General features: G+C 35.7%; 1 protein-coding gene across 1 annotated transcript in view; it reads left to right on the top strand.

Annotated features, from left to right (window-relative positions):
• THEMIS (thymocyte selection associated) overlaps positions 1-26,071 on the top strand; it is a 189,089-nt gene that overhangs the window by 70,985 nt on the left and 92,033 nt on the right. Inside the window, exon 3 of the mRNA XM_049652968.1 lies at positions 7,857-8,315. Within this exon, the coding sequence (XP_049508925.1) occupies positions 7,857-8,315 (459 nt within the window). The remainder of the gene's footprint in view (positions 1-7,856; positions 8,316-26,071) is intronic.

Genomic DNA, 26,071 nt, shown 5'->3' with positions numbered 1-26,071 from the left:
TTTTGAGTTTTTGCTTTGATAATGTATTTTATGCACCCATTTCATTCTGAAGCTGAATAGAGGTACCTGAGCTAGAATTTCTTGTGGAAATACTGGATTTGGGATAGTCTTGAAAAAGATAGTTTTTGTAGGATATGCTGACCTAAAAATTATCTTGGAAATATAACAAAATGATAGAAAAGCCACAGGAAGCATGTAAAAAGGTAAATCTACTCAGGAAAGTATAAAATAACAAGGATGCTTAGGAATTTGACTGCAGAACAGAGTGCAGTTAAAATTCTTTTTTTTTTTTTTTGTTAAAATTCTTAAAGAGGTGGAAGCACATACCCACAAAAATAAATGAGACACACTTTGCATTATTGGCACAGAGATAAGACCCATAATCAAAATATACAGCAGTCTGCTTCCTCTCCAGATCTTCTTCACATAGCTCAGTTTATTAGAAAGTTTTGAACATACATCTTAAATACCTATTTATTCAAAATTGTGTGTGTGTATTTGACATATCCTCACCTGTATTTCAAAGGCAAATTTCTTTGTAATGATAGTGGATATGAGTCCACATTTTAGTAACTTTGAGATGTTAAAGGAGTTTCAGCTACTTTTCATATTTCATTAGACTAGTCTATCATTGTTTTAGCTCATAACATGGCTGCAGAAAAAGCTTAAGTGGGAGTAGAAATGTCAAATCCATCATTTCTTCGTTGTTCACCTGTGTTTGTATTAGTTTGTTTTCAATACATAGTTTCTTTGCAGGAAGTGTTTGAAGGCATTTACCCGTTTTGTGAGGATTACTTTCTTTAGAAACTACAATAATATATTCTGAACACCCACTTATATATGGCTGGGTGACCTGCAGCACCCTGGGAGTACATGAACTTGTGTGGGCAGCACTGTCAATCCCTTTGCTTTGCATAATCCCTGGGCCTCCCCCAGAGGCCTCACCTACACCTACAAGCACCTGGCCATCTGAAACATGGACAGATGAGACTAGTGCCAATCAACATCTTAAATATCAGTGAAGTTCACTTTCTTATGTTGCTTGATTTTAAAAGTGCTAAGATTTTCTGTACCCAGAAGGAGGGTGGACATCCACCTTTGAAACCTTCCCTGTTAGCTAATGAAAGGCTGGACAAACAATTTATCATTTACAGTAATAATGAAAGATTGAAATGTGTAACTCTGTGATTAAGCCCTTGACCTTTGGAGACACAAAAACCTACTGTGTATCATGTGAGCTATGTGATGATAGAGGACTTATGGTATCTTTTTCAAACTTTCATGTCCTTTTTTATCTGTGAAGTGTTGGTGTTTTATTTGTAGCTACCTCATATTGCAATTGTGCAAATTAAATATACGTGTACATTTCTAGCACATTCTAAGCTGCATATTTCAATAATCTTATTTTGGGGCGGTTGTTTGTTTTTTCATTATTTTGTTTACTTTTTTTTCTTCATGATAAATGTACTCTTTAATCCCCAGCACATATTTCCCCCATCCGCCACTCACCTCCCCTCTGGTAACCATCAATTTGTTCTCCATAGATAAGAGTCTGTTTTGTGGTTTTTCTCTTTCTCTCTCTTTTTCTTTTGTCTGTTTGTTTTCTTTCTTAAATTCCACATATGAATTAAATCATAATGATATTTGTCTTTCTCTGACTGGCTTATTTGATTTAGCCTTATACTCTCTAGCTCTATTCTTGTTGCAAATGGCAAGATTTCACTCTTTTTTGTGGCTGAATAATACACACACACACACACACACACACACACACCACACTTTCTTTATCCATTCATTTATTTTTGGACACTTGGGCTGCTTCCATAATTTGGCTATTGTAAATAGTGCTGCTATAAACATAGGGGTGCATGTATCCCTTTGAATTAGTATTTTTATATTTTGGGGGTAAGTATCCAGTAGTGCAATTCCTGGATCATATGGTAGTTCTATTTTTAACTTTTTGAGGAACCTCCATACTGTCTTCCACAGTGGCTGCACCAGTTTGCATTTCCACCAACAATACAAGAGAGTTCCCCTTTCTCCATTTCCTCCCAGCACTTCTGTTTCTTGTGTTTTTGATATTAGCCATTCTGACAGGAGGGAAGTGATATCTCATTGTAGTTTTGACTTGTATTTCCCTGATGATGAGCAATGTTGAGCATCTTTGCATGTGTGTTAGGCATTTGTATGTCTTCTTTGGAGAAATGTCTGTTCATGTTTTCTGCCCAGTTTTAATTGATTATTTGGTTTGGGGGTGTTCAGTTGTATAAGTTCTTTATATATTTTAGATTCTAACCCTTTATTTATTTATTTTTAAACTATTCATTCTTTTTTTTTTTTAACATTTATTTATTTTTGAGACAGAGAGAGACAAAGCATGAACAGGGGAGGGAGAGAGGGAGACACAGAATCTGAAACAGGCTCCAGGCTCTGAGCTGTCAGCACAGAGCCCGACGCGGGGCTCGAACTCACAGTACCACGAGATCATGACCTGAGCTGAAGTCGGCTGCTTTACCGACTGAGCCACCCAGGTGCCCCTAGATTCTAACCCTTTATAAGAAATGTCATTTGCAAACATCTTCTCCTATTCCATAGGTTGCCTTTTAGTTTTGTCAATTGTTTCCTTCTCTATGCAGAAACTTTTTATTTTGATGTAGTCCCAGTAGTTTATTTTTACTTTTACTTCTCTTGCCTCAGGGGACATATCTAGAAAAATCTTAGTATGGCCAATGTCAGAGACATTACTGCCTATGTTCTCATGAAGGGTTTTTATTGTTTCAGGTCTCACTTTTAGGTCTTTAATCCATTTAGAGGTTACCATTGTGTATGGTGAAAGAAAGTGGTCTCATTTCATTCTTTTTGCATGTAGCTGTCCAGTTCTCCCAACACCATTTGTTGAAGAGACTGTCTTTTTCCCATTGAACATTCATTCCTCCCTTGTTGAAGATTAATTGATCATATAATTGTGGGTTTATTTCTGGGTTTTCTATTCTGTTCCATTGATCTATGTGTCTATTTTTATGCCACACTGTTTTAACTACTACTTCTTTATAAGATAAAATGAAGTCTGAAATTGTGATACCTCCAGTTTTGCTTTTCTTTTTAAAGATTGCTTTGGCTATTTGAGGTCTTTTGTGGTTCCATAGAAATTTCAGGATTGTTTGTTTTGGTTCTGAGAAAAATGATGTTGGGTATTTTAATAGAGATTGCATTAAATCTGTAGATTGCTTTGGGTAGTATACACATTTTAACAACATATTTGTTCTTCCAAATTATGAGCATGGAATGTCTTTCTATTTCTTTGTGATGTCTGGAAATTTTTTTCATTGCTCTTTTATAGTTTTCACAGTATAGGTCTTTCACATCTCTGGTTAAGTTTCTTTCCCCTCAAATACAGTATTGTGATCATTTCCATGGTAAATATGTAAAATATGAATAATAGAATGTATGTGTCTGTATCTAGTCTTTTGAGGTCTTTTGAGGACTTTCTTTTATATATAGCAACATATAGTGCCCTTTATCCTTTCAGCAAAGCACATGTAATCACTACTATCCTGTGCATTCCCCTGTTTGCCTGTTAAATGACTGGTTAGTGGGGAACCAAAGATTCCAGTGAGTCAATGTCCATAACTTTGTGCATAACATAGCTATATTACCACATACAACAACAATCTGGTGCTAATATTTTGCCCTTGGCATTCTTAGATGGTGGCTGATTCTTCCCCCCCCCCCCCCCCCCTTTGTCATAGCTTAGCTCTATAGAGTGAAATTTCAGTCAGGTATTGCCTGTGGCTTTTATCCTGTAGTCCACTGTGGAAAATGCATATATATTTCATGCTGGACACTTCCCACTAACCTCTCAACAGATCATCCTGCTTGACCTTAACAAAATAAATAGTGTGTTTGAGTGAGTGGGAAAAAAATTTTTACAATGGTTACCAAATGTTAATTTTTAATCTCTTAGATAATACAGGGAAGAGGGAACCATAGGATGTGGAATTGGGGATGTGGCAATTAACGACTAGAATACATCCAAGCTTTTACAGAACAGACTATCTGATTATTTACACTATGTTGGGCCATTACTTTCAGAGAATTAGTAGGCAAAGTTCACTGTAAGATTCCTTATCTCAGGGATGGAGGGAATACATTTGGTTCGAACTTGGAAAGCAAGCTAGCGATTAGTCTATGAAAAAGATTGTGAAATCTTTATAATGATTTTGTGTATATTAAAAAATATTGTTATATATAGTTGGAAATTTTAATTTTTAAAATTACACCCATTTATTGATGATAAAAAAAAGTAGAAAAACATCTGATAAGCATAAATTGTACACAGTGAACCAGGAAGTTATTCTTGCTCTTCTTACGCTGAAGGGTCTAGAAAGGGAAGACTGGCTCACAAGACCCATATAAATAGTTTGCCAACTTGAATAAACGTGTTTTTCTAAGCAATGTCCTTATACGTTATATGCAAGACAGGGAGGCAGCCTTGTGTGGTGGCAAAAGCATAAGACTTGGATGTCAAAGGTCTGATTTGAGATTCTAGAGCTATGACTATGAAAATCATGACTATTTTTATATCCTTCAATAATAACGTTTGTTTTATTGTCCTTAAAGTATTTTTGTCAGGATAAATGATTCATAAAAAAAAAAATCATTCAAGGGGCACCTGGGTGGCTCAGTCAATTGAGCATCTGACTTTGGCTCAGGTCATGACCTCACAGTTCGTGAGTTCGAGGCCCGTGTCCGGCTCTGTGCTGGCACCTAGGAGCCTGGAGCCTGCTTCGGATTCTGTGTCCCCATTTCTCTGCCACTTCCCTGCTCATGCTCTGTCTCTCTCTCTCAAAGATGAATAAATGTTAAAAAAAAATTTTTTTAAATCATTCAAACTTGTAAATTTCTAAACAAATTTCAGGTATTACTGTTACTATTAATAATACTTGTGGATCATTAAGAACTGGTTAAAATTATAAACTCTCCAAAAACTTAAGACTCAGAGAAAAGATCTTAAGGACTAAATTCACTTGGGGTGCCTGGGTGGCTGAGTCGGTTGAGCGACTTCAGCTCAGGTCATGATCTCGCAGTCTGTGAGTTCCAGCCCAGCGTTGGGCTCTGTGCTGACAGCTCAGAGCCTGGAGCCTGCTTCAGATTCTGTGTCTCTCTCTCTGCCCTTCCCCTGCTCATGCTCTGTCTCTCTCTCTCTTAAAAATAAATAAAAACATTAAAAAAAAAAAGACTAAATTCACTTAAAGCTGACTTTCAATAGATCAATTAATTGTACTTCCTTATAATTTTTGTTTCTCAAGTGCATGCTCTTTATGGATAATTTTTCTTAATTTAAAAATAATATACATTTTAATAGGTGACAATCAAATTTGGAAATTGAAATATATTGTCTTTCTGCTTCCTAGCTTACTTTATGAAGGTTACACACTGGCTTATTTTATAATTACCCTAATGATCATTCAGCTTCTGAAATGTGTGTTGTTGTTTTTTTGTTGTGGTGGGGGTTTTTAGTTTTTGTTTTTGTTTTCTAGGAAGCAAATTATATTTTGTCCAGTGTAAAACTTTTGTACTCTTTGTGAATAAGATGTAAGAAAATTGATGAAATTTAAAGCTTATGGTGCTTCAGTTTACTGTGAAATATATATATATATATATATATATATATATATTTGACATGGTTTATATGGTATTAAGTGCTATTTATAAGGAAGGACTCTTTGGATTGGCTACAATAGTAGATGAAGAAATAAATTAATCGCAGTTATTTTCCTGTATCTACCACTTAGTGTGCTGAACTGTGTACTTAATCATCATGTAAGGGAAACACACAGAGATTCATAGATGGATTTTTCTTGCAGTAGAGACATTCAACAAGACAGCTCTGAAGTATGCGATTAACTTGAAATAATGGTGGCCCTTAGGGTTCCAGGCTTTTTCTACTTCATAACATTTTAGGTCTGTTATTACCTTAGGTGAACTCAATTCCCCAAGAAAGAAGATGCTGAATTAATTCTTCTGTGACTTATGTCATCAATATATCTAGGATAGAAATAAAACTATGTGTCTCTACCATTTATGAGATTCTCGTAGCTGTTTTTTTAACATTTCACAAAAATAGCTGAATTTTCTATACCGTGATAATGATTGTGGACTCAGAAATCTTCATGTATAGACAAGTGAGATTAAACATATGTGTGCACGTGCACACACATGCATACATGAAAATTCATTTATTGTGCAGAATTCAAGAATATTCTTTTATTGGATTTTCTGTGATACAAGATATAATAAAATAAGAAGTTCCTTCAAAGTAAATGTTTCTTTGCCTTACTGTCTCCAAGCACAGCATACAGTGAATGAACCCTAGTCAATTTCTGAAGCTTTGCAGGACAGATTGCACATGCTACCTTACTTACTGCCAGGATGTATCACACACACTTGTTTGGAAGTTTATTTCTAAAAATAACCCAAATCCTGTTTTTGTTTTAGCAAAGATCAGCTACAAAAATAACTGATCATAAATCTTTGTGTAGTAACCCAAAATAGACATGAGACATTATAGTCTGGTTAATAATGATTTGATATATAGATGAATTTAATTAGAACATATTTATTGAGTAAACTCTTAAACTATTTTTCCAAGCTATATTGAATTCTAGTAAGATTGTCTAATTGTCTAATGAGTATCTACTAAGATAATCTCACTATCTTCTTAGTTTGTGCTAGTGTATCATATTATCGTTAGTTTCGTGTTAAGAAAGCAGTTACCTAATTTTTGCTTTGCTCATATTTTCTCTGGAATTTTTAATAATCTTTTCAGTAAATACATTTCCATAAGTGCTACAAAGCAGATGTGCCCATAAAATAAAAGTAATTCAAAGAGGAGAATTAAACATGCAAGCTTAAAAAGCTATACCTTAAACAGTAAAAATTTCATCATATTGGTGACTGTCCTAATAGTATTAGAGGAAGAAATTTTTAATAGTGAAACAATGGCAAAATTACAGAAGCAATGAGAAGAATAATATATAACCAAGAGTATCAATCCAGAACAACTACCTAACCAGGCATTTTCCAAGGAGAGTTATATGGTGCACCAATATATCATGATATAATATGTTATAATTTATTATGGATATTTCCCCAAGAGTTTTATAATAAAAGAAATTTGCAAAATCCTGCATGTTACAGTCTCTTCTTGTGAGTTACAATGCATCTAAAGTTTCTGAGAAGTCTTTAATTGGAAATATGTAGGTACTTTTTGTTGTGGTAAAATACACAACATAAAATTTACCATTTAAGAGTGTACAATTCAGTGTCATTAAGTACATTCACGATGGTATATAACCATCACCACTGTGTAGTTCCAGGTATATAGCTTTGTAATTGTTAATTTGACCATGAAACAGTTTTCTCCTGAATATCTTTTAATTTTGGTATGTCCAGGAAATGTATTTATGGAAACACCAACCTAATCCAATCCTCCCAATTTAAAACTTAAAAACAGAAAGTGTGATCTTGAGAGATTAAATGCCTTCCTCAAGATCACACACGTAGTTGGTATACAGCCAGTCCATATCTCATTCCTATTTCTCATTTCTAAGAACAGAAGCTTTTTTGTTTCAAGATATTTTCCCTTGTTTTTACTTATGTTGCCTGGATCTGACAATCCAGTAATCTACAGACGATACGTTACAATTTTACCTAGAGTATTCAGGATTAAAACAGATACATCACTTTTTAATAAAGGACACTGCACTTGTTTTGTAACTCTCTCACTGTGATTTTCTTATGAGAACTTGCATTGTAGGAACTCTCTTTAATTTGCATAATTCTTCTGTTCTTAGGTCTTTTTAAGATTGTGGCTGATAAAACTCCATACCTTACTATGGAAGAAATTACAAGGACCATTCATATTGGATCAAGTAGACTAGGGCATCCTTCCTTCTATCATCAGAAGGATGTAAAACTAGAAAATCTCATTATAAAGCATGGTGAGCAAATCATGCTCAACTCAGTTGAAGAGATCAATGGAGAAATAATGGTGAACTGTGGAGTGGTAAGGAATCATCAGAATCACTCATTTACCTTGCCTTTGTCACAAGAAGGAGAATTCTATGAGTGTGAAGATGAACATATTTATACCCTAAAGGAGATTGTCGAATGGAAGATACCCAAGAACCGAACACGAACTGTGAAACTTACAGGTTTTTCAAATAAATGGGATTTAACAAATCCATTTCCTAAAGGCTTTTACGGTGCTCTGATTCTCAAGCCTGTTTATGAAATTCAAGCTGTGATGAAATGTAAGTATTCACTAAGAATGATGCTCTATGGGGGCACCTGGGTGGCTCTGTCGTTTAGTGACAGTCTTGGTTTCGGTTTAGGTCATGATCTCACAGTTCGTGAGATCAAGCCCCTTCATGGAGCCCCACATCCGGCTTCACACTGACATCGCAGAGCCTGCTTGGGATTCTCTCTCTCCCTCTCTCTACCCCTCTCTCCCCCTCTCAAAATAAATGAAATTTAAAAAACAGAATGATGCTCTATAAGTATGAGCATTGTGGGGTTTGGGAAAGAGGCTCTTTAAAGTTTAAGAATGGGACACTGTCCTGACTTGTCTTTTGAACCTGCTGACAGATTCTCATCTATAAATAAGTAAACCACTTAGTTGGTACAAGGATCAAATTGAATAATATATATAAATATATATTGTAAATTGTGTGGTGCTTTCCAAATGTAAATTGCTGTAATTGTCAGATGCAGACAGATTAACCTACTAATTCATTTCTATCTCTGTCAGTTTAACATGGTCAGAAAAGAGCTACTTTTTAGGATAGAGTTTAATTTGTTTGAAAGAGGCTTTCTTGTACGGAAGTGGCCTACAAAGTGGCAAAGATACAAAGTTCCTTTAATGTGTTCCTTACTAGTATTTTTGTGATGCCTTTTCTTTTTTTCTTTTTTTCTTTTTTTTTCTCAACCCATCACTGGTCATAAATCCTATTAGCTGAAAGTCCCTCTGACTTAAGGGAGATGATGTGACAAAATAATTCACACATAAGTATGTTTTAATATGTAATTTAAATAGGATTATTTGCATTTAAAAATAGGAAAAGCTCGAGAGAGCATTGTTACCCTAAAGGAATTAAAACCTTGAGTTTTCAAGGTATTGCACGTGGAGTTTTCAAGATTATAGCACATGGAGCAAAGAGTTCTGTATTTGCAATCAAAGTCCTGGATTCTAACGTTGGGTCATTAACTTCGGTAGGTGGTAACTTTGGGTGAACCATTTAAACTGTGTCTTTGCAAAGGGGGTAATGATACCTCTTTTGCCTACCTCTTAGAGTTGTTTTGAGAATGATATAAGATTGTATTAAGGTACTATATACAATACACTTGAGAAAAAAAGTATGTAAAGATGTTTGGTCAAAGGTTGTCCCATGAACATCTCAAATTCTATTTATCTCTGTTCCTATACATATTGTTGGTCACTTATATAAATATGAAAAAACTTATGTGTTTTAGAACCACATGTTAAATTTTGTGGCATGTTAAGTATTTAACTAGAAATTGATTAATTCATCTGAATTAAAGGTACAGGTAAGGAATTTCACTCAAGTAGTGATTATATTTTAATACTACAAAAAATTGAGACAACAGCATGATCATTTTTTAATATGACAAAAAATGGAAGTCGCAGCAAATTTTAGACCTCACATTAGTGTTTTGTTAGCTATCCCCAAATGTATAATTGAAATTGATAATTGAGTTTTCCTCATTTTTCATAAATAATGAATATAGCATTTTCTCATTTTTAAATTTGTTAGTTTTTAAAAACCACCGACATCTCCTATCACACAGCTGCAAATGTAGACCAACCCACGACGTAAGCATGTGAACAAGGTGGTTACTGAGTTCAGTGAATTTAGGTCGGGGGTCAGCAAAGGCTTCTGTGAGGAAATGGCATTTAAACTAACACCTGAATGATGAATAGGAGCTGATGAGGCAAAGAAAGAGGGAACAGCATTGGAGGAAGTGGTAACAGTCTCCAGGAAGGCAAATAAGCAAGATATTGGAGCTCCAGTGCAGCTGATATGAGAAAAGAGAGGGCAGATTGAGACAAATATCAAAACATACAATGGGATCTTGGAATCAGTCATGGAGAGTCTTGAAATACATGTTAAGGAGTTAACATCTTTCCACAGGGCAAATTAAAAGGGTTTCAGTGAAAAGGACAGGGGCAGAGTCATGTAGTAAGGCTATTGGATGTGCAGTAGGGTATTGGGGGCTTAGTACAATAGTGATATCAGTGGGACACTTGCTCCTACTGGGTATTTAAGAAGTACAACCACCAAGATTTGGAGGTCTTTTGGAAGGAGGAAAGAAATCAGCCTGATTCCCAGGTGTCTGACTGGATCTACTGGTTGGCTGGTGATGCAATTTACTAAATATAAACATTGACAGATGAGCAGGGCATTATTAACAGAATTGTTTAGATGGACTTATATATGGTTTCATGCTAACCCAGGTCCCAGAAGAAAGCCTTTGGTTAAAATAAAGACTTTTCCAAAGTTTTTTGGTCCAATTTCCATTATTTAATGGTATTGAAGTTGAATTTTGATTTAAATTATTTTGGATCTTTAACTTCTTAGGGGTTACTTTAAACATTAGTTCTTTTTGTAAAGCAGTTTCAGGACAGATGCTGTATGGGACTGCTTTACTGACTGCAGAATATTTCCTAGAAATAGAGGATGGTTGTCCAACACAAAAAGTCCAGTTTTAAAAATTGTTGTAGACATTTTTTCTTCTAAATATAAAATGTAGACTATTTTTTAAAATCAGTTGTGGTCTTGTTTTATGTTATTCTTTCTTATATTGAAGATTCAAACTTGCCTTGAATACAACAGTATATTGCTTGCTAAGTTACTTTCCAATGGCCTTGACTGTCAGGCACATTTGAATACCCTCCCGTCTCAAGTCCTTCCTTTCTAAAGTGACAAGAAAAAGAATAGGTCTGTGTCAGGGATAGAAAATTTTAGAGAAACCTTAGGGATAAAAGCAAGATGAAAAAGATCGAGAACTATAGGAAGTTTTGAAATATTGATTTGCTAAAAGAGAACATAGTGAATAGAGAAAAGAAAGAATACAACATATTTTATTCCTGGTGCTAGGTTTTTAATATGTTATTGATGTGAAGATTCAGGCATCATAAACAAGTAGCAGGGCGTGTTTAAATGAAATATTAGTTCCTGGAAACTCTTGGTCATAATCCCCATTGCAGGCCTGAAGCCCCTCTGATTCTCGCTATACATTTCATGATTTGTAAAAATTTCTGCCTCTTTGAAAAATAGATACAAATAACCACCCAAGACCTTTAACTACTAGTCTTATATAAGTAATAGTAAGATCTGTTTGGCCTTTCATAGGAAGATAAAACTCATATTAGTGTGGCAAATGCATAATATTTACAAATGAAAAATTGAGCCAGCTCTTTTGAGTTGCTTCTAAAACTCAGAAGTCTTGCTAGTTAAAACTTGTTAATTGTGCTGTGTTTTGATTTATAGATTGATAATTATTTCTCCCCTAATGAAAATTCTGAGTTGAAAAGCTGCCTTTCATTTTAAGAAAGAAACCTCAATGCCTTCCAAAATGTGAGGGTACAGGTTTTGCTGAGATATATGATATATTAACTCATTTATAAGGAGAGGGCTGACATCACATGAGCAGAAAGATGGTATCAGAAAAGCAGTGTCTGAATATTGCATAATAGGTGATAAATCAATAGCAAAAAAAAAATACATTGATCTTTTAGTATTCTGAAACTTCCTTTTTCTTTCATTTTATTTTTAAAAAATAATCTCAATTTTTATCAAAGTCAAAAAAGTCAAATAGTGGTAAAAGGACTTATTAGTGTGATTAGCACACTTTATGCCCTTGACCATTCCCAAATTTTCCCCACATTTTGCTACTTGCAGGTGACTACTTTAAATATTTTGTCCTTGCTTTCTTGTATTTGCATTTAAATTTCCAAATAACTAAAGATACTGCCTATTTATCAGGTCAATGACTTTATACAGGATGGAAGGACACTAATCCCATTCATGAGGGCTCCACCCTCATGACCTCATCAAATTCTAGTAACCTCCCAAAGGCTCCGTCTCTTAATACCAGCACCTATTGGTATTGGGGTATTGGAGTAGGGTTTCAACATGTAAATCCTGGAGGAGGAAGACAGTCCAAAATAGTGCTGTCCTGGGACTTCATTTAAAACCATCTGGGTAGGTCTGTTCTTTCATTACCATGGCAGTTTTTAGTCTGGAAATTCAGATATTTCATTTCTGAGATAATTTCTTTGACAGTTTCCTTTCAACTACTTATTTTCTCTTTCCTCTTTCTGTAACATCTAATCTTATGTTGAAGATCCCATACTGATCTAGGACTATTTTCTTCTCTATTTTTCTTGTCTTCAGTTTACCTTTAGGGAAAATCCCTTAACTGCATTTCCAACTGTTTTAATGAATTTTTAATTTCAGCTATCATATTTTTAATTTCCAAGAGTTATTTCTCATATCATTTTTAAATGTTACTGTGTTCTTGTTTTAAGAATGCAGTACCTTATCCGAGAATATTTTACAATTCCTGAAAGTTTTCTGTGTTCCTTACATTTTATCTGCCTCTTTCAGGCTTTTTTAAAAGAAAGTTTTGATCTGTCATTCTCATTGACTGTTTTCCTTGAATGCCTGGTGATTATTCGCCATTTGTTCACATTTACATGTGAGGCACTTTTATTTTTATTTTACAAGTGAAGCACTATTTATATATAAGTTTTTTGTTTATGAATTTTAGGTTTCATTTTTTCATCTTTTTCATCGGAGCATACCCCAAATTCAGCCTCTTGTGAGCCTTTCCTCTAGGACTTGTACGGTTTCACCTGAGAAGAATCTTTCTGATACCTTCCAGGGATCCTGAAACTATTGTAGCTGATGGGAAACTTGCTGAGGGTTTCACTGTTCCCTACAGGTTTAGACTTACCTTCTTTGCTTTTAACCTGTGTTTCTTCCCTGCTCACCAATGCCTGGCTTTCAGATTCTGGGCCTCTGTATCTACTGTTTCCGGCACAGAGTGGTGGAAGGGGTGGCCGCCTATCTTCCCCAACATAGAGTTGGAGAATGGGTTAACCATTCTTCAGACATCCAGATAACCCCCTTTGCCCTCTAGCTTCTCACTCACTGGTCAGAGGGGACTTACACTTCCAATTTATGAGCCTTTTTGAGATCCCATGGGGTGATAAAGAACAACTTTTCATTGGACTGTGGCTCCTTAAGCATGTGACGTTTCCTTGTTCTATTCTACCAAAATTTTGACTATTCTTCCATCTGAGTTCTGTTTTCATTCACTGTAAGGATTGTAGATGCCTTTTAGATTCATGGGATCTTATTCTTTTTTTCCCTTTGTCTTTCTTCTTTTTACCTTCGTGGTAAATTTGAGAGAGAAAAAGGGTTGGGAAGCAATATACTTTACTTATAAACCTCACTACTTATTTAAACTAGTCATAGCCCAGAGCTTTTCCTGGAGCTAGTTTAATCCTGAAAGAACTGGTTGCTAATATTGCTAAAAAGTAAGTAAAATTTATAAACAATATTTCTAATAAAATGTAATCTTCAGTAATATATAAACATATCAGAGTCAAGATCTTATGTATTTTTATCTTCTCAATGATGAGATAAAGTAAATATTCAACATTGAACAAATTGAATACATGAATTAATGAAGAAGCTTAAACATTTGTTTCTGTGTGTGTGTGTGTGTGTGCGTATGTGCATGTGTTTATTGCATAGTACAGAGTTCCTATTTAGGTAACAAGAGATTTTTCTCGCTCACCATATCCAGATTTGATTTATTATGATAACATACTTATGAATTTAACACCTAAGGAGAATGAATATTCACTTCAGGGCACCAAAGTTGATATCATTTATATTTGTATAACAATTCAATTTTTATTAGTGATGCTTTTCCTAAGGTGCCTATGAAAATATTGTGACTTAACATGATATTTAGAACCAGTGAATGCCCTAGTCAGCTTCCATTTCATTTTCTTCCTTTAGGCAAGTAATCTTACTGCTAATAGAAATATCAAACAGCAAGAAGAAGAAAGTACAGCTTTCACTGTGTATATTTATTCTTTTACTACCAACTATAAATATTTTACTAGTCAGGGTTCTCCAGAGAAACAGAAGGTATTTATAATGTCATATATAATTATATTGTTTAATATATACAAGACTACATATTAATCAATTAATTAATTAATTTTAAGGCCTTGGCTCATGTAATTATGGGAGTTATAAGTTCTGCATTCATAAGACAGATTGGCAGGCTGGAAAATCAGGCAGAAGTTGATGCTGTAGTTTGAGGCAGTGTTTTTTCTTCTCTGAGAAACTCCAGTTTTTGCTCTCAAAGCTTTCAGCTAATCAGGTGAGTCTCCCCTACCTTATTGAGGATAACATCCTTTATCCTAAGTCAACTGATCAAGATGTTACCCACATCTGCAAAATACCTTCACAGAAAGGTGTAGAGTAGTGTTTGATTAAGTAACTGTGTACTGTAGCCCAGTCACGTTGATACATAGAAATAACCATCACAAACGTCAATGGAGAACACACAGGTTGACATGCATCATCCAATATAAGAAAATGGCTATTCACTTCTCCTAACTTTTATACATTAAATAAAAATGTAAAAAGAAAAGTATCATAAATAAATCCATATTAAATGTAAGTATATTCATTTTATTATTTTATTTTATTAATGTTTATTTTTGAGAGAGAGAGAGAGAGAGAGAGCACAAGTTGGGAAGTGGCACAGAGAGAGGGAGACACAGAATCCAAAGCAGGCTTCAGGCTCTGAGCTGTCAGCACAGAGTGCTACACAGGGCTCCAACTCACGAACCACAAGATCATGACCTGAGCTGAAGTCGGATGCTTAACCGACTGAGCCCTATTTATTTTTATTTTAGAGAGAGAGAGAGAGTGTGTGTGTGAGCAAGGGAGATGGGCAGAGGGAGAGAAAGAATCTTAAGCAGGCTTCACACTCAGCACATAGCCTGACATGGGCCTTGATCCCACGACCCTGGGATCATGACCTGAATAGAAATCAAGAGTTGGATGCTCGATCCACTGAGCCACCCAGGTGCCCCTAAGTATATTCATTTAAAATGACCCTTGATTTCTCAGTGAAGGTCATGATCAGCAACCCAAAAGGCACTTTCTCTATTCATAAATACAAACAGCAGTAGAAATGGGGAAGAACTATCTAACCAAATGGAAATTCACAGTATAGTTGCTCTTAAATTGAAATGAAGCTAAGTAAATGGAAAAAAAATATAATTCACAGAATATTCATAAAGGAAACTGAAACCAAATGAATGAACTATGAAGAAAATTTTAATTTAAAAGTCTAGAATAAGGATAGCAGTTTGCTGCTTCTCTTGTCCTTGAAATGCAGCTAGGTCAGCACCAAACCATTTTGCACACCTAGAAAATTGATCTGAGGACTAACACAAAAATCTACATAACTTGAGCCACAGAACTCAGCAGGTATGTGGCACAGAGAGGTGAAGTATGGGAAAGAGAAGCCATGGAGGTTAGGGAGCTGTGGTTTGCAGAGAGAAGATGGAGACAGAGGGGAGAGTACAGGAAAAACACTCCCCTCAAAAGCAGCTGGAGAGAAAGAGAAAGAAGGGAAACACCCATAAGAAACTGAACAAGAAAGGGAGAAAGAAGAGGGTTTAAATACCATAAAGACTATAAACAGGGGAGTGCAGAGTCGGAAACTCCACAGCTCAATACCTGGCAGTGCTCTGGTGTAAAGGGCAAATTCCCAGGAGAAGACAGTGGGGTCCAAGGGGTCTGAGGGCCACATGGGAGAGGTGATTCCCCTGCCGGGAGGGCATTCAGTAGAGGCCATGCAGCCTCCCCACAAAGGTCCCAGCAGACCCAAGATTACAGCCACATTTGTTGGTATTGGAACAAGGTTGCTAGGGTGTTGTGAAGCCTGGCCAGATTCATGTTGTGAATTACTATAGTCCCTGAACCACTGCTACTACACGATCATGTGAAATTTTCTAGGCTTGGCTGGCACCTGGCTGCAGTCTAAGGGTCTCTGCAGTGGCATGGTCATGTAAATGTTCCTGGGGGCAGACCAACACCTGGCCATTGCTCCCCAAGATCCTCCCCCAGAGGGTCGGAGTGGGGTCAAGCCAGAGGGCTCTAAGAAATTAAGTTTGGAAACATAGCTCCATCTGAGATAAAATTCAAAAGAGAGGTGTCACTTGGCAGGCTGACGGCTTTGTCACTGACAATGTAGAAGCAAGGAGTGGATGGAAGCCAGAGACAAAGGAGGGGTGTTTGATTGCCAGTTGGCGAGAGCAGAGTCCTGATGCGAGAGACTGGGAAGCTGGGTGACACCATTTTCACCTCTCCCACGCATGTGCATACATGCATAGGAGCACCACACCTATCCACCACAGTGAGCTAAGCAGCACCACCCAGTGGAGAATGGAGCTATTACACCAACCTCTACCAGCTGCACCAACCAAGCCCTAGAGGAATCCCACAAGTCTTTCTGCCTGCTTAGTTTAGGGACTATGAAGTGCTTCATAGGGGAAGAACTTCTTAGTGCCTCTAGGGGAAACTGGATGTAATTTCATTCTGATTTCATTCTGTTCGCTGATTCATGTATTCATTTTTTTCTTTATTGAGTACAGAAAGAGAAAATTTTATTTTTATTTTGTTTTGATAAAAAAGATTTTTCTTAAAATTTTTTCTACTATATTTTTATTTTTTTGTAATTTTTAGTCCATTTTACTTCATTTCATTTTATTCTACTTTATTGTATACATCTTTTTAAAATTTTAAACGTTTTCCTAACTTTTTTCCTTTTTTTTCCTTTTCTTTCCTTTTTTTCTCTATTTGATCAAGCTTTCAACAACCAGACCAAAACGCACCTGAAAATCTAGCTTCCTTTACTTGATATTTTTGGTGTTTTAAATTTTCTAAATTTTTTAATTTTATTCTTTTTCTTCCTCCAAAATGACACAATGAAGGAATTCACCCCAGAAGAAAGAACAAGAAGAAATGATGGCCAGGGACTTAATCAACACAGATATAAGCAAGATGTTTGAACCAGAATTTAGAATCATGATAATAAGAATACTAGCTGGAGTTGAAAAAAAGCATAGAATCTCTTTCTGTGTAGATAAAAGAAGTAAAATCTAGTTAGGATGAAATTAAAAATGCTATAACTGAGATGCAATCTCAAATGAATGCCACAGCGGCAAGGGTGGATGAAGTACAGCAGCAAATCAGCTATATAGAAGATAAACTTCTGGAAAATAATGAAGATAAAAACAGGTATATTAAGGCAAAAGAGCACGATATAATTAGAGAACTCAGTGACTCATTAAAAATGAATAACATCTGAATCGTAGGGATCCTAGAAGACGAAGAGAGAAAAGGGGGTAGGTTTACATGAGCAAATCATAGCAGAAAACTTTCCTAACCTTGGAAAAGACACAGACATCAAAATCCAGGAAGCACAGAGAACCCCCATTAGATTCAACAAAAAATGACCATCAGCAAGGCATATAATAGCCAAATTCTCCATCAACAAGGCATATAATAGTCAAAAGAAAGAATTATGAAAACATCAAGGGGAAAAGATTCCTTAAACTATAAGGGAAGATAAATTAGGTTCATAGCAGATCTATCCACAGAATCCTAGCAGGCCAGAAAGGAATGGCAGGATATATTTAATGTGCTGAATTGGGAAAATATGCAGTCATATTTATCCAGCAAGGCTGTCATTCAAAATAGAAGGAGAGATAACGAGTTTCCCAGACAAACAAAAACTAAAGGAGTTTGTAACCACTTAACCATCCCTGCAAGAAATTTTAAAGGGGACTCTCTGAGGGGAGAAAAGATGAAACAAAACAAAAAAGACCAAAAGCAACAAAGACTAGAAAGGACCAGAGAATACCACCAGAAACTCCCAACTCTACAGGTAACACAATAGCAATAAATTCATGCCTTTCGGTACTCATTCTAAATGTCAGTGGACTAAACTCTCACATCAAAAGACATGGTATTAACAGAATGTATAAGAAAACAAGATCCATCTATATGCTGTTTACAAGAGACCCATTTTAGACCTACAGGCACCGAAAGATGAAGGTAAGGGGATGGCAAACCATCTTTCATGCTAATGGTTGCCAAAAGAAAGCCAGAGTAGACATACTTATATCAGACAATCTAGATTTTGAAATAAAGACTGTAACAAGAGATGAAGAAGGACATTATATTATAATTAAGGGGTCTTCCCACCAAGAAGATGTAACAATTGTAAACATTTATGCACCCAATCCACATTGGGTTACTCCACAGTAACTCAAATACATAAATCAATTAATCACAGACAGAAAGAAACTCATTGATAAAAATACCATAATAGTAGGGAACTTCAACACCCCACTTACAACAATGGACAGATCATCTATGCAGAAAATCAACAAGGAAAGAATGGCTTTTAATGATACACTGGACCAGATGGACTTAACAGATATATTCAGAACATTTCATCTTAAAGCAATGGAATACACATTCGTCTCGAATGCACATGGAACATTCTCCAGAATAATCACATACTAGGACACAAATTAGCCCTAAACAAGTACAAAAAATCAAGATCCTCCCATACATATTTTCAGGCCATAATGCTATGAAACTCAAAATCAACCACGAGAAAAAATTTGGAAAGACAAAAAATACCTTGAGACCAAAAACATCCTACTGAAGAATGAATTGGTTAACCAAGAAGTTAAAGAGGAAATTAAAAGGTACATGGAAGCCAATGAAAATGATAATACCACAGCCCAAAACCTCTGGGATGCAGCAAAGACAGTCATAAGAGGGAAGTATATAGCAATCCAGGCTTTCCTAAAGAAAGAAGAAAGGTCTCAGATACATAACCTAACCTTACATCTTAAAAAGCTGGAAAAGAACAATAAATAAAACCCCAAAACAGCAGAAGATGGGAAATAATAAAGATTAGAGCAGAAATCAATACTGTCGAAAACAAAAACAAAAACAAAAAAACAGTGGAACAGATCAATGAAACCAGGAGCTGGTTATTTGAAAGAATTAACAAAATTGATACCCCCCTAGCCAGTTTGATCAAAAAGAAAAAGTAAGGGGTGCCTGAGTGGCTCAGTCAGTTAAGCTTCTGACTTCAGGTTGTCATCAGGTTGTGATCTTGCTGTTTATGAGTTTGAGCCCCATGCCAGGCTCTGTGCGGACAGCTCACAGCCTGGAGCCTGCTTTGGATTCTGTCTCTCTCTCTTTCTGCCCCTCTCTCGCTCACACTCTGTCTCCCTCTGTCTCTCAAAAATGAATACATATTTTAAAAATTTTTTAAAGAAAGAAAAAGTTAAGGACCCCCAAAAATAAAATCAAGAATGAAAGAGGGAAGTTCACAACCAACACTACAGAAATACAAACAATAATAAGAGAATACTATGCACAATTGTGTGCCAATAAATTGGGCAATCTGGAAGAAATGGACAATTTCCTAGAAACATATAAACTATCAAATCTGAAACAGGAAGAAATAGAAAATTTTAACAGACCCATAACCAGTAAAGAAATTGTATTAGCAATCAAAAATCTCCCAAAAAATAAGTCCAGGGCTGGATGGCTTTCCAGGGGAATTCTACAAAACATTTAAAGAAGAGTTAACACCTATTATTTTGAAGCTGTCCCAAAAAATAGAAATTGAAGGAAAACTTCCAAACTCATTCTATGAAGCCACCATTACCTTGATTCCAAAACCAGACAAAGTCCCCACTAAAATGGAGAACTACTGACCAATTTCCCTGATGAACATGGATGCAAAAATTCTCAACAAGATACTAGTCAACCAGAACCAACAATACATTAAAAGAATTATTTACCATGATGAAGTGGGATTTATACCTGGGATTCAGGGCGGTTCAAATCCATAAATCAATCATTGTGATACATCACATTAATAAAGGACAAGAACCACATGATCCTCTCACTAGATGCAGAGAAAGCATTTGATGAGATATGGCATCGTTTCTTGATAAAAACCCTCAATAAAGTAGGGATAGAAGGATCATACCTCAAGATCATAAAAGCCGTATACAAGAGACCCACTGCTAATATCATCTTCAATGGGGAAAAACAGAGCTTTCCCCTTAAAGTCAGGAACATGACTGGCATGTCCACTTTTGCCACTGTTATTCACCATATTATTGGAAGGCCTAGCATTAGCAATAAGACATCACAAAGGAGTAAACAGGTATCCAAATCAGCAAGAAGTCAAATTTTCACTTCTCACAGATGACATGATACTCTATATGAAAACCAAAAAGATTCCCCCCAAAACCTGCTAGAACTGATCCATGAATTTAGCAAAGTTGTGGGATATGAAGTCAATTCACAGAAATCAGTTACATTTCTATACACCAATAATGAAGCAGCAGAAAGAGAAATCAAGGAATCAATCCCATTTACAATTGCACCAAAACCTGTAAGATACCTAGGAATAAACCTAACCAAAGACGTGAAAAATCTATACACCGAAAACTATAGAAAACTTATGAAAGAAATTGAAGACACACACAAAAAATGGAAAAATATTCCATGCTCATGGATTGGAAGAACAAATATTATTAAAATGTCGATACTACCCAAAGCAATCTACATGTTTAGTGCAATCCCTATCAAAATATCACCAGCATTCTTCACAGAGCTCGGACAAACAATCCTAAAATTTTTGTATGGAACCAAAAATGACCCCAAATAGCCAGAGCAATCCTGAAACAGAAAACCAAAGCTGGAGGCATCATAATCCTGGACTTCAAGATGTATTGCAAAGCTATAATCATCAAGACAGTATGGTACTGGCACAAAAGCAGACACATAGATCAATGTCCAGAAATGGACCCACAAATGTGTGGCCAATTAATCTGTGACAAAGCAAGAAAGAATATCCAATGGAAAAAAGACAGTTGCTTTGGCAAATGGTGTTGGGAAAACTGGTCAGCAATGTGTTGAAGACTGAACCTGGACCACTTTCTTACACCATAAACAAAAATAAACTCAAACATAATACAAAAGCCATCAAAATTCTAGAGGAGAAAGCAGGAAAAAACCTCATTGACCTTGGCAGCATCAACTTCTTACTCAACATGTCTCTGGAGTCAGGGGAAACCAAAGCAAAAATGAACTATTGGAACTTCATCAAGGTATAAAGCTTCTGCACAGTGAAGGAAACAATCAGCAAAACTAAAAGTAACTGACAGAATTAGAGAAGATATTTGCAAATGACATATCAGATAAAGGGTTAGTATTCAAAATTTTTAAAGAACTTATCAAACTCAACACCCAAAACAAAGAATCCAATGAAGAAATGGGCAAAAGGCATGAATAGACACTTTTCCAAAGAAGACATCTAGATGGCTAATAGACCCGTGAAAAAATGCTTAACATCACTCATCATCAGGTGAATACAAATCAAAACCATAGTGAGATACCACTTCACATGAGTCAGAATGGCTAAAATTAACAAGTCAAGCAGCAACAACAGATGTTGGCGATGATGCAGAGAAAGGGGTACTCTTTTGCTGGTGGGAATGTAAACTGGTTCAACCACTGTGGAAAACAGTATGGAGTTCCTCAAATGATTAAAAATAGAACTACCTTATGACCCAGCAATTGCACTACTCTGTATTTATCCAAAGGATACAGGTATGCTGTTTCAAAGGGACACATGCACCCCAATGTTTATAGCAGTGCTATCAACAATAGCCAAAGTATGAAAAGAATCCAAATGTCCATCAACAGATGGATGGATAAAGAAGATGTGGTGTATATATACAATGGAATACTACCTGGCAATCAAAAAGAATGAAATCTTGCCATTTGCAACAATATGGATGGAACTAGAGGGTATTATCTAAGTGAAATTAGTCAGTCAGAGAAAGACAAATATATGACTACTCATATGTGGAATTTAAGATACAAAACAGATGAACATAGGGGAGGGGCAGCAAAAATAATATAAAAACAGGGAGGGGGACACAACATAAGAGACTCTTAAATATAGAGAACAAACTAAGGGTTTTTGGAGGGTTTGTGGGTGGGGAGATAGCTAAATGGGCAAGGGGCATTAAAAAAGACACTTGTTGGGATGAGCACTGGGTATTATACATAGGGGATAAGTCACCGGATTCTACTCCTGAAATCATTATTGCAGTATATGCTAATTAACTTGGATGTCAAATAAATAAATAAATAAATAAATAAATAAGTAAATAAACAAAACTCTGATAGAGTAAAAACTTCTTAAAAATGTCTAGAATAAGGCAGATCTTTGAAATTATTTGTGCATCTAATAAGCACCATATAGCAAAGAGTATAATGTGATACAAAATATAAACAAAACAACTCACTGGCCATCAACTGTGAAAACACTTTTGAGAAAAAAAATAATTATAATTTTGGAAAGTAAATGGCAAAGAAATCAAACTTAGAAAAATCAAAATTTCCAATAAGTATATGAATTATTATTATTTTTGGATAATAATATAGGAGGAACTAGCAATTGAAACTGCAGGGCTAGAATTGACAGAACTTACTTTTTAAAAATTTTGTAGAATGGAAGTCACAAAAAAATAAAAAATAAAAAATTAAAGAATTTGTAGGAACAGTCACTTCTTAGGGTTTATTGTCTGGGCCTGAGAATTACACTGACATTAGACAGATTAAGTAGAGAAATGTATACAGATTTATATGTTTTATGTGACTGGGGAGCCCTCATAAAGGAATGAAGACCCCCAAAATGGCAAAACTTGAATACTTTTATATTGGTTTGAACAAAGAGAGGCAACTGTGGAAGAGTAGCTACTCTAAGAATGTGGAGAGGCTAAAGGAAGATAAGAATTATTTTAACAAGGTCTGTTTGGACAGATTTCTCTTGGCTTTAACTCCCTATAGAAGGATGATTCTTTTCTCCTAGTATAGGGAAGGCATCTTTCACATGGGGGTTTTATCACCTGTTTTCAGGAAGAAAAGGAGAGGTTAGAATACCCTTCATATATCTGCTGTTTTTCAAGTCCCTTTACCTCAAAATAATCTTTGCCAAAGTGGTATACTTTGAGATGGCATATTCTGCCACCCTTGAATTTTAAGGATAATTTTGCTGGAGACAATACTAGGTTCATGGGCTTTTTCTTTGAATACTTTAAGTGTGTCACTTACTCTCTTCTTGCTTGAATGGTTTCTGAAGAGAAATATGATCTAATTTTTATACTTCTTCCTTTAGAGGTAAGATTTTTTTTTCCTTCTGGCTCCTTCAGGTTTTCTCTTTTTCTTTGATTTTCTGCAGTTTGAATATAATATGCTTAGGTGTAGATTTTTTGGTATTTATCATGCTTGCTGTTCTCTAAGCCTCCTCAATTTTGGAAAATTGTCAGACATTATTACTTCAGATACTGTTCCTGTTCCTATCTCTGTTTTCCTTTTGGCATATCCGTGGTGCCCATGTTACACCTTTTGTAGTTGTCTCATGGTGCTTAGATATTATGTTCCATTTTTCTCACTCTTTTTCTTTTGCTTTTCAATTAGAGAAGTTTCTACTAATATATCTTGAATATCTTCAAGCTCACTGATTCTTTCCTTAGCCATATCCAGTCTTCTGATGAACCCATCAAAGTCATTCTTCATATCTGTTTTTTTTTTAATTTTTAACATTTATTTATTATTGAGAGACAGAGAAACACAGAGTGTGAGCAGGGGAGGGGTAGAGAGAGGGGGAGACAAAGAATCTGAAGCAGGCTCCAGGTGCCTAGCTGTCAGCACAGAGCCCAACGCGGGACTCGAACTCACAAACTGTGAGATCATGACCGGAGCCAAAGTTGGTTGCCCAACCAACTAAGCCACCCCGGCGCCCCTTCATATCTGTTTTTATGTTTTCAACACCTAGAAAATCCTTTTAATTCTTTCCAAAAGTTTCCAACTCTCTGCTTACCTTACCCATCTTTTTTGCCATTTTCTTTCACTGAAGCTCTTAGCATATTAATCATATTTTAAGTTCCTAGTCTGAAAATTCCAAAATCTCTGCATATCTGGTTTGGCTGTGTCTCTTCACACTGTACTGTTTGTTTGTCTTTTAATATACCTTGTAATTTTTTGTTGAAAGCTAGACGTGATGTGTCAGATAAAAGAAACTGAGGCAAATAGGCCTTTAATGTGAGGTTTTATGATATCTGTCTTTCTCTGCCTGACTTATTTCACTTAGCATAATACCCTCCAGTTCCATTGTGTTTTAAATGAAAGTACAATACCTTCTATGATGTATAGCAGGAATATTAGTCCTAGAAATTTATTTTCCCCAATGAAATGTTATGTGGAACCCTACTTATTTACTGGATCACATCCTTTAATGCTCAATCAAAAACATTATTCTGGCAATAGTTTTTCATTTATTCAATTCATTTGTTGAGTACCTACAATGTACCAGGCACCGTTTAACACATTGTGATAAATTGGTCAACAAAATAATCAAAGACCCTTGTGTCCACAGTACATATAGTGCCCCAATATAGATTGGGATCTAAGTTACATTAAGGTCCCTATGTTCTGATGGATCAATTTAGAGCCCCCAGAAAGTCCTTAATGACATCTGTTCTACCAATGCTTAACTATTCCAACTTGAGAAATGGCATGAGCCTAAGATGCTGATCTAGTGATAACTCTACAATTTTTAAACCTCATTAATTTCTATCCAATTACTGAGATTTTAGTGTTTTTAAAATTACCTTGGGGTCCAGGGAAGCCTGTGGCAACAATCTTAAAAGTTTGGGTATGCTAAATGTTATACAATGAATTGATGAAGTTAAGAAGTGTTCTTTTAGCTGCCTTTTTATTTTTTTAAATAAAAAATCTTTACAGATTTTACAGACCTTTATCCTATTGATAACCATTGATTTTTTTCTTTTTTCTGTTCTCTATTCAAAAAAATAATACTTTTTTATGTTGTGTCTTCAGCAACTCTGTTACACAGCATGTGCAAGTAATATGACATAAATTATAAAGTTATAGTTTCCAGAAGTTGCATAAAGTTAATAATATAAGAAGTAGTAACATAGGTAATGCTTTATAAATGGAAATTCTGTCGTTGAAATCTGCCAAATTAATTTTTTTCCAAAAGCATGCAAGGAAGAAAGTGTATTGACAGAGGGTATATTGGGAAACATGAAAATGTTGCAAAACATTAAGTGGTAGGAAACTGTCAAGAAAATATAAGCCAAAGGGGCACCCTGGGTGGCTCAGTCGGTTGAGGGTCCGACTTTGGCTCAGGTCATGATATCACGGTTCATGGATTCAAGCCCTGCGTCAGGCTCTGTGCTAGCAGCTCAGAGCCTGGAGCCTGCTTCAGATTCTGTGTCTCCCTCTCTCTCTGCCCCTCCCCCACTCACACTCTGTCTCTGCCTCTCAAAAATGAATAAACATTAGAAAAATTTAAGAAAATATGAGCCATTATAAAATCCTGTTAATAGTAACTATGTTTCTAATTCAAGGCTATTTATAACAATCTATGTGGGAGAGTGCATGGACAACAGGTAAATAATTTTAGGACAATATTTTAAGTGTCTCTGTAGTCTCAAACAAAGACTTATAGGATAGTGAATGCTTAGAGAAAGAATTAGATTTCTTAGTCTGCAGTTCCACATTAGGCAAGGAATACTGTGCTAAGCAGCCACCAGCATACCTAAGGCTCCTGAATGGCTCCTCTGACTGTGACCCGTCCTATGATACTCCTCTATCCAGGTGTTAATGGAACATCAGCAGAGAAAGAATAACTTTCACATTGGAAAAGGATTCCATCTTGTTGTCCACTTCCCTATATTAATCTTAAGTACCTTATATCCCATGATCTTGCAGTATTGTCCTGCAAGAGGATTGGATTTTATGTAAAG

This window comes from Panthera uncia, assembly GCF_023721935.1.
Source record: "Panthera uncia isolate 11264 chromosome B2 unlocalized genomic scaffold, Puncia_PCG_1.0 HiC_scaffold_24, whole genome shotgun sequence".
NCBI classification, from domain to species: domain Eukaryota; kingdom Metazoa; phylum Chordata; class Mammalia; order Carnivora; family Felidae; genus Panthera; species Panthera uncia.
Note: the sequence above shows the minus strand (reverse complement) of the source record. Positions and strands in the feature narration are given on the sequence as shown.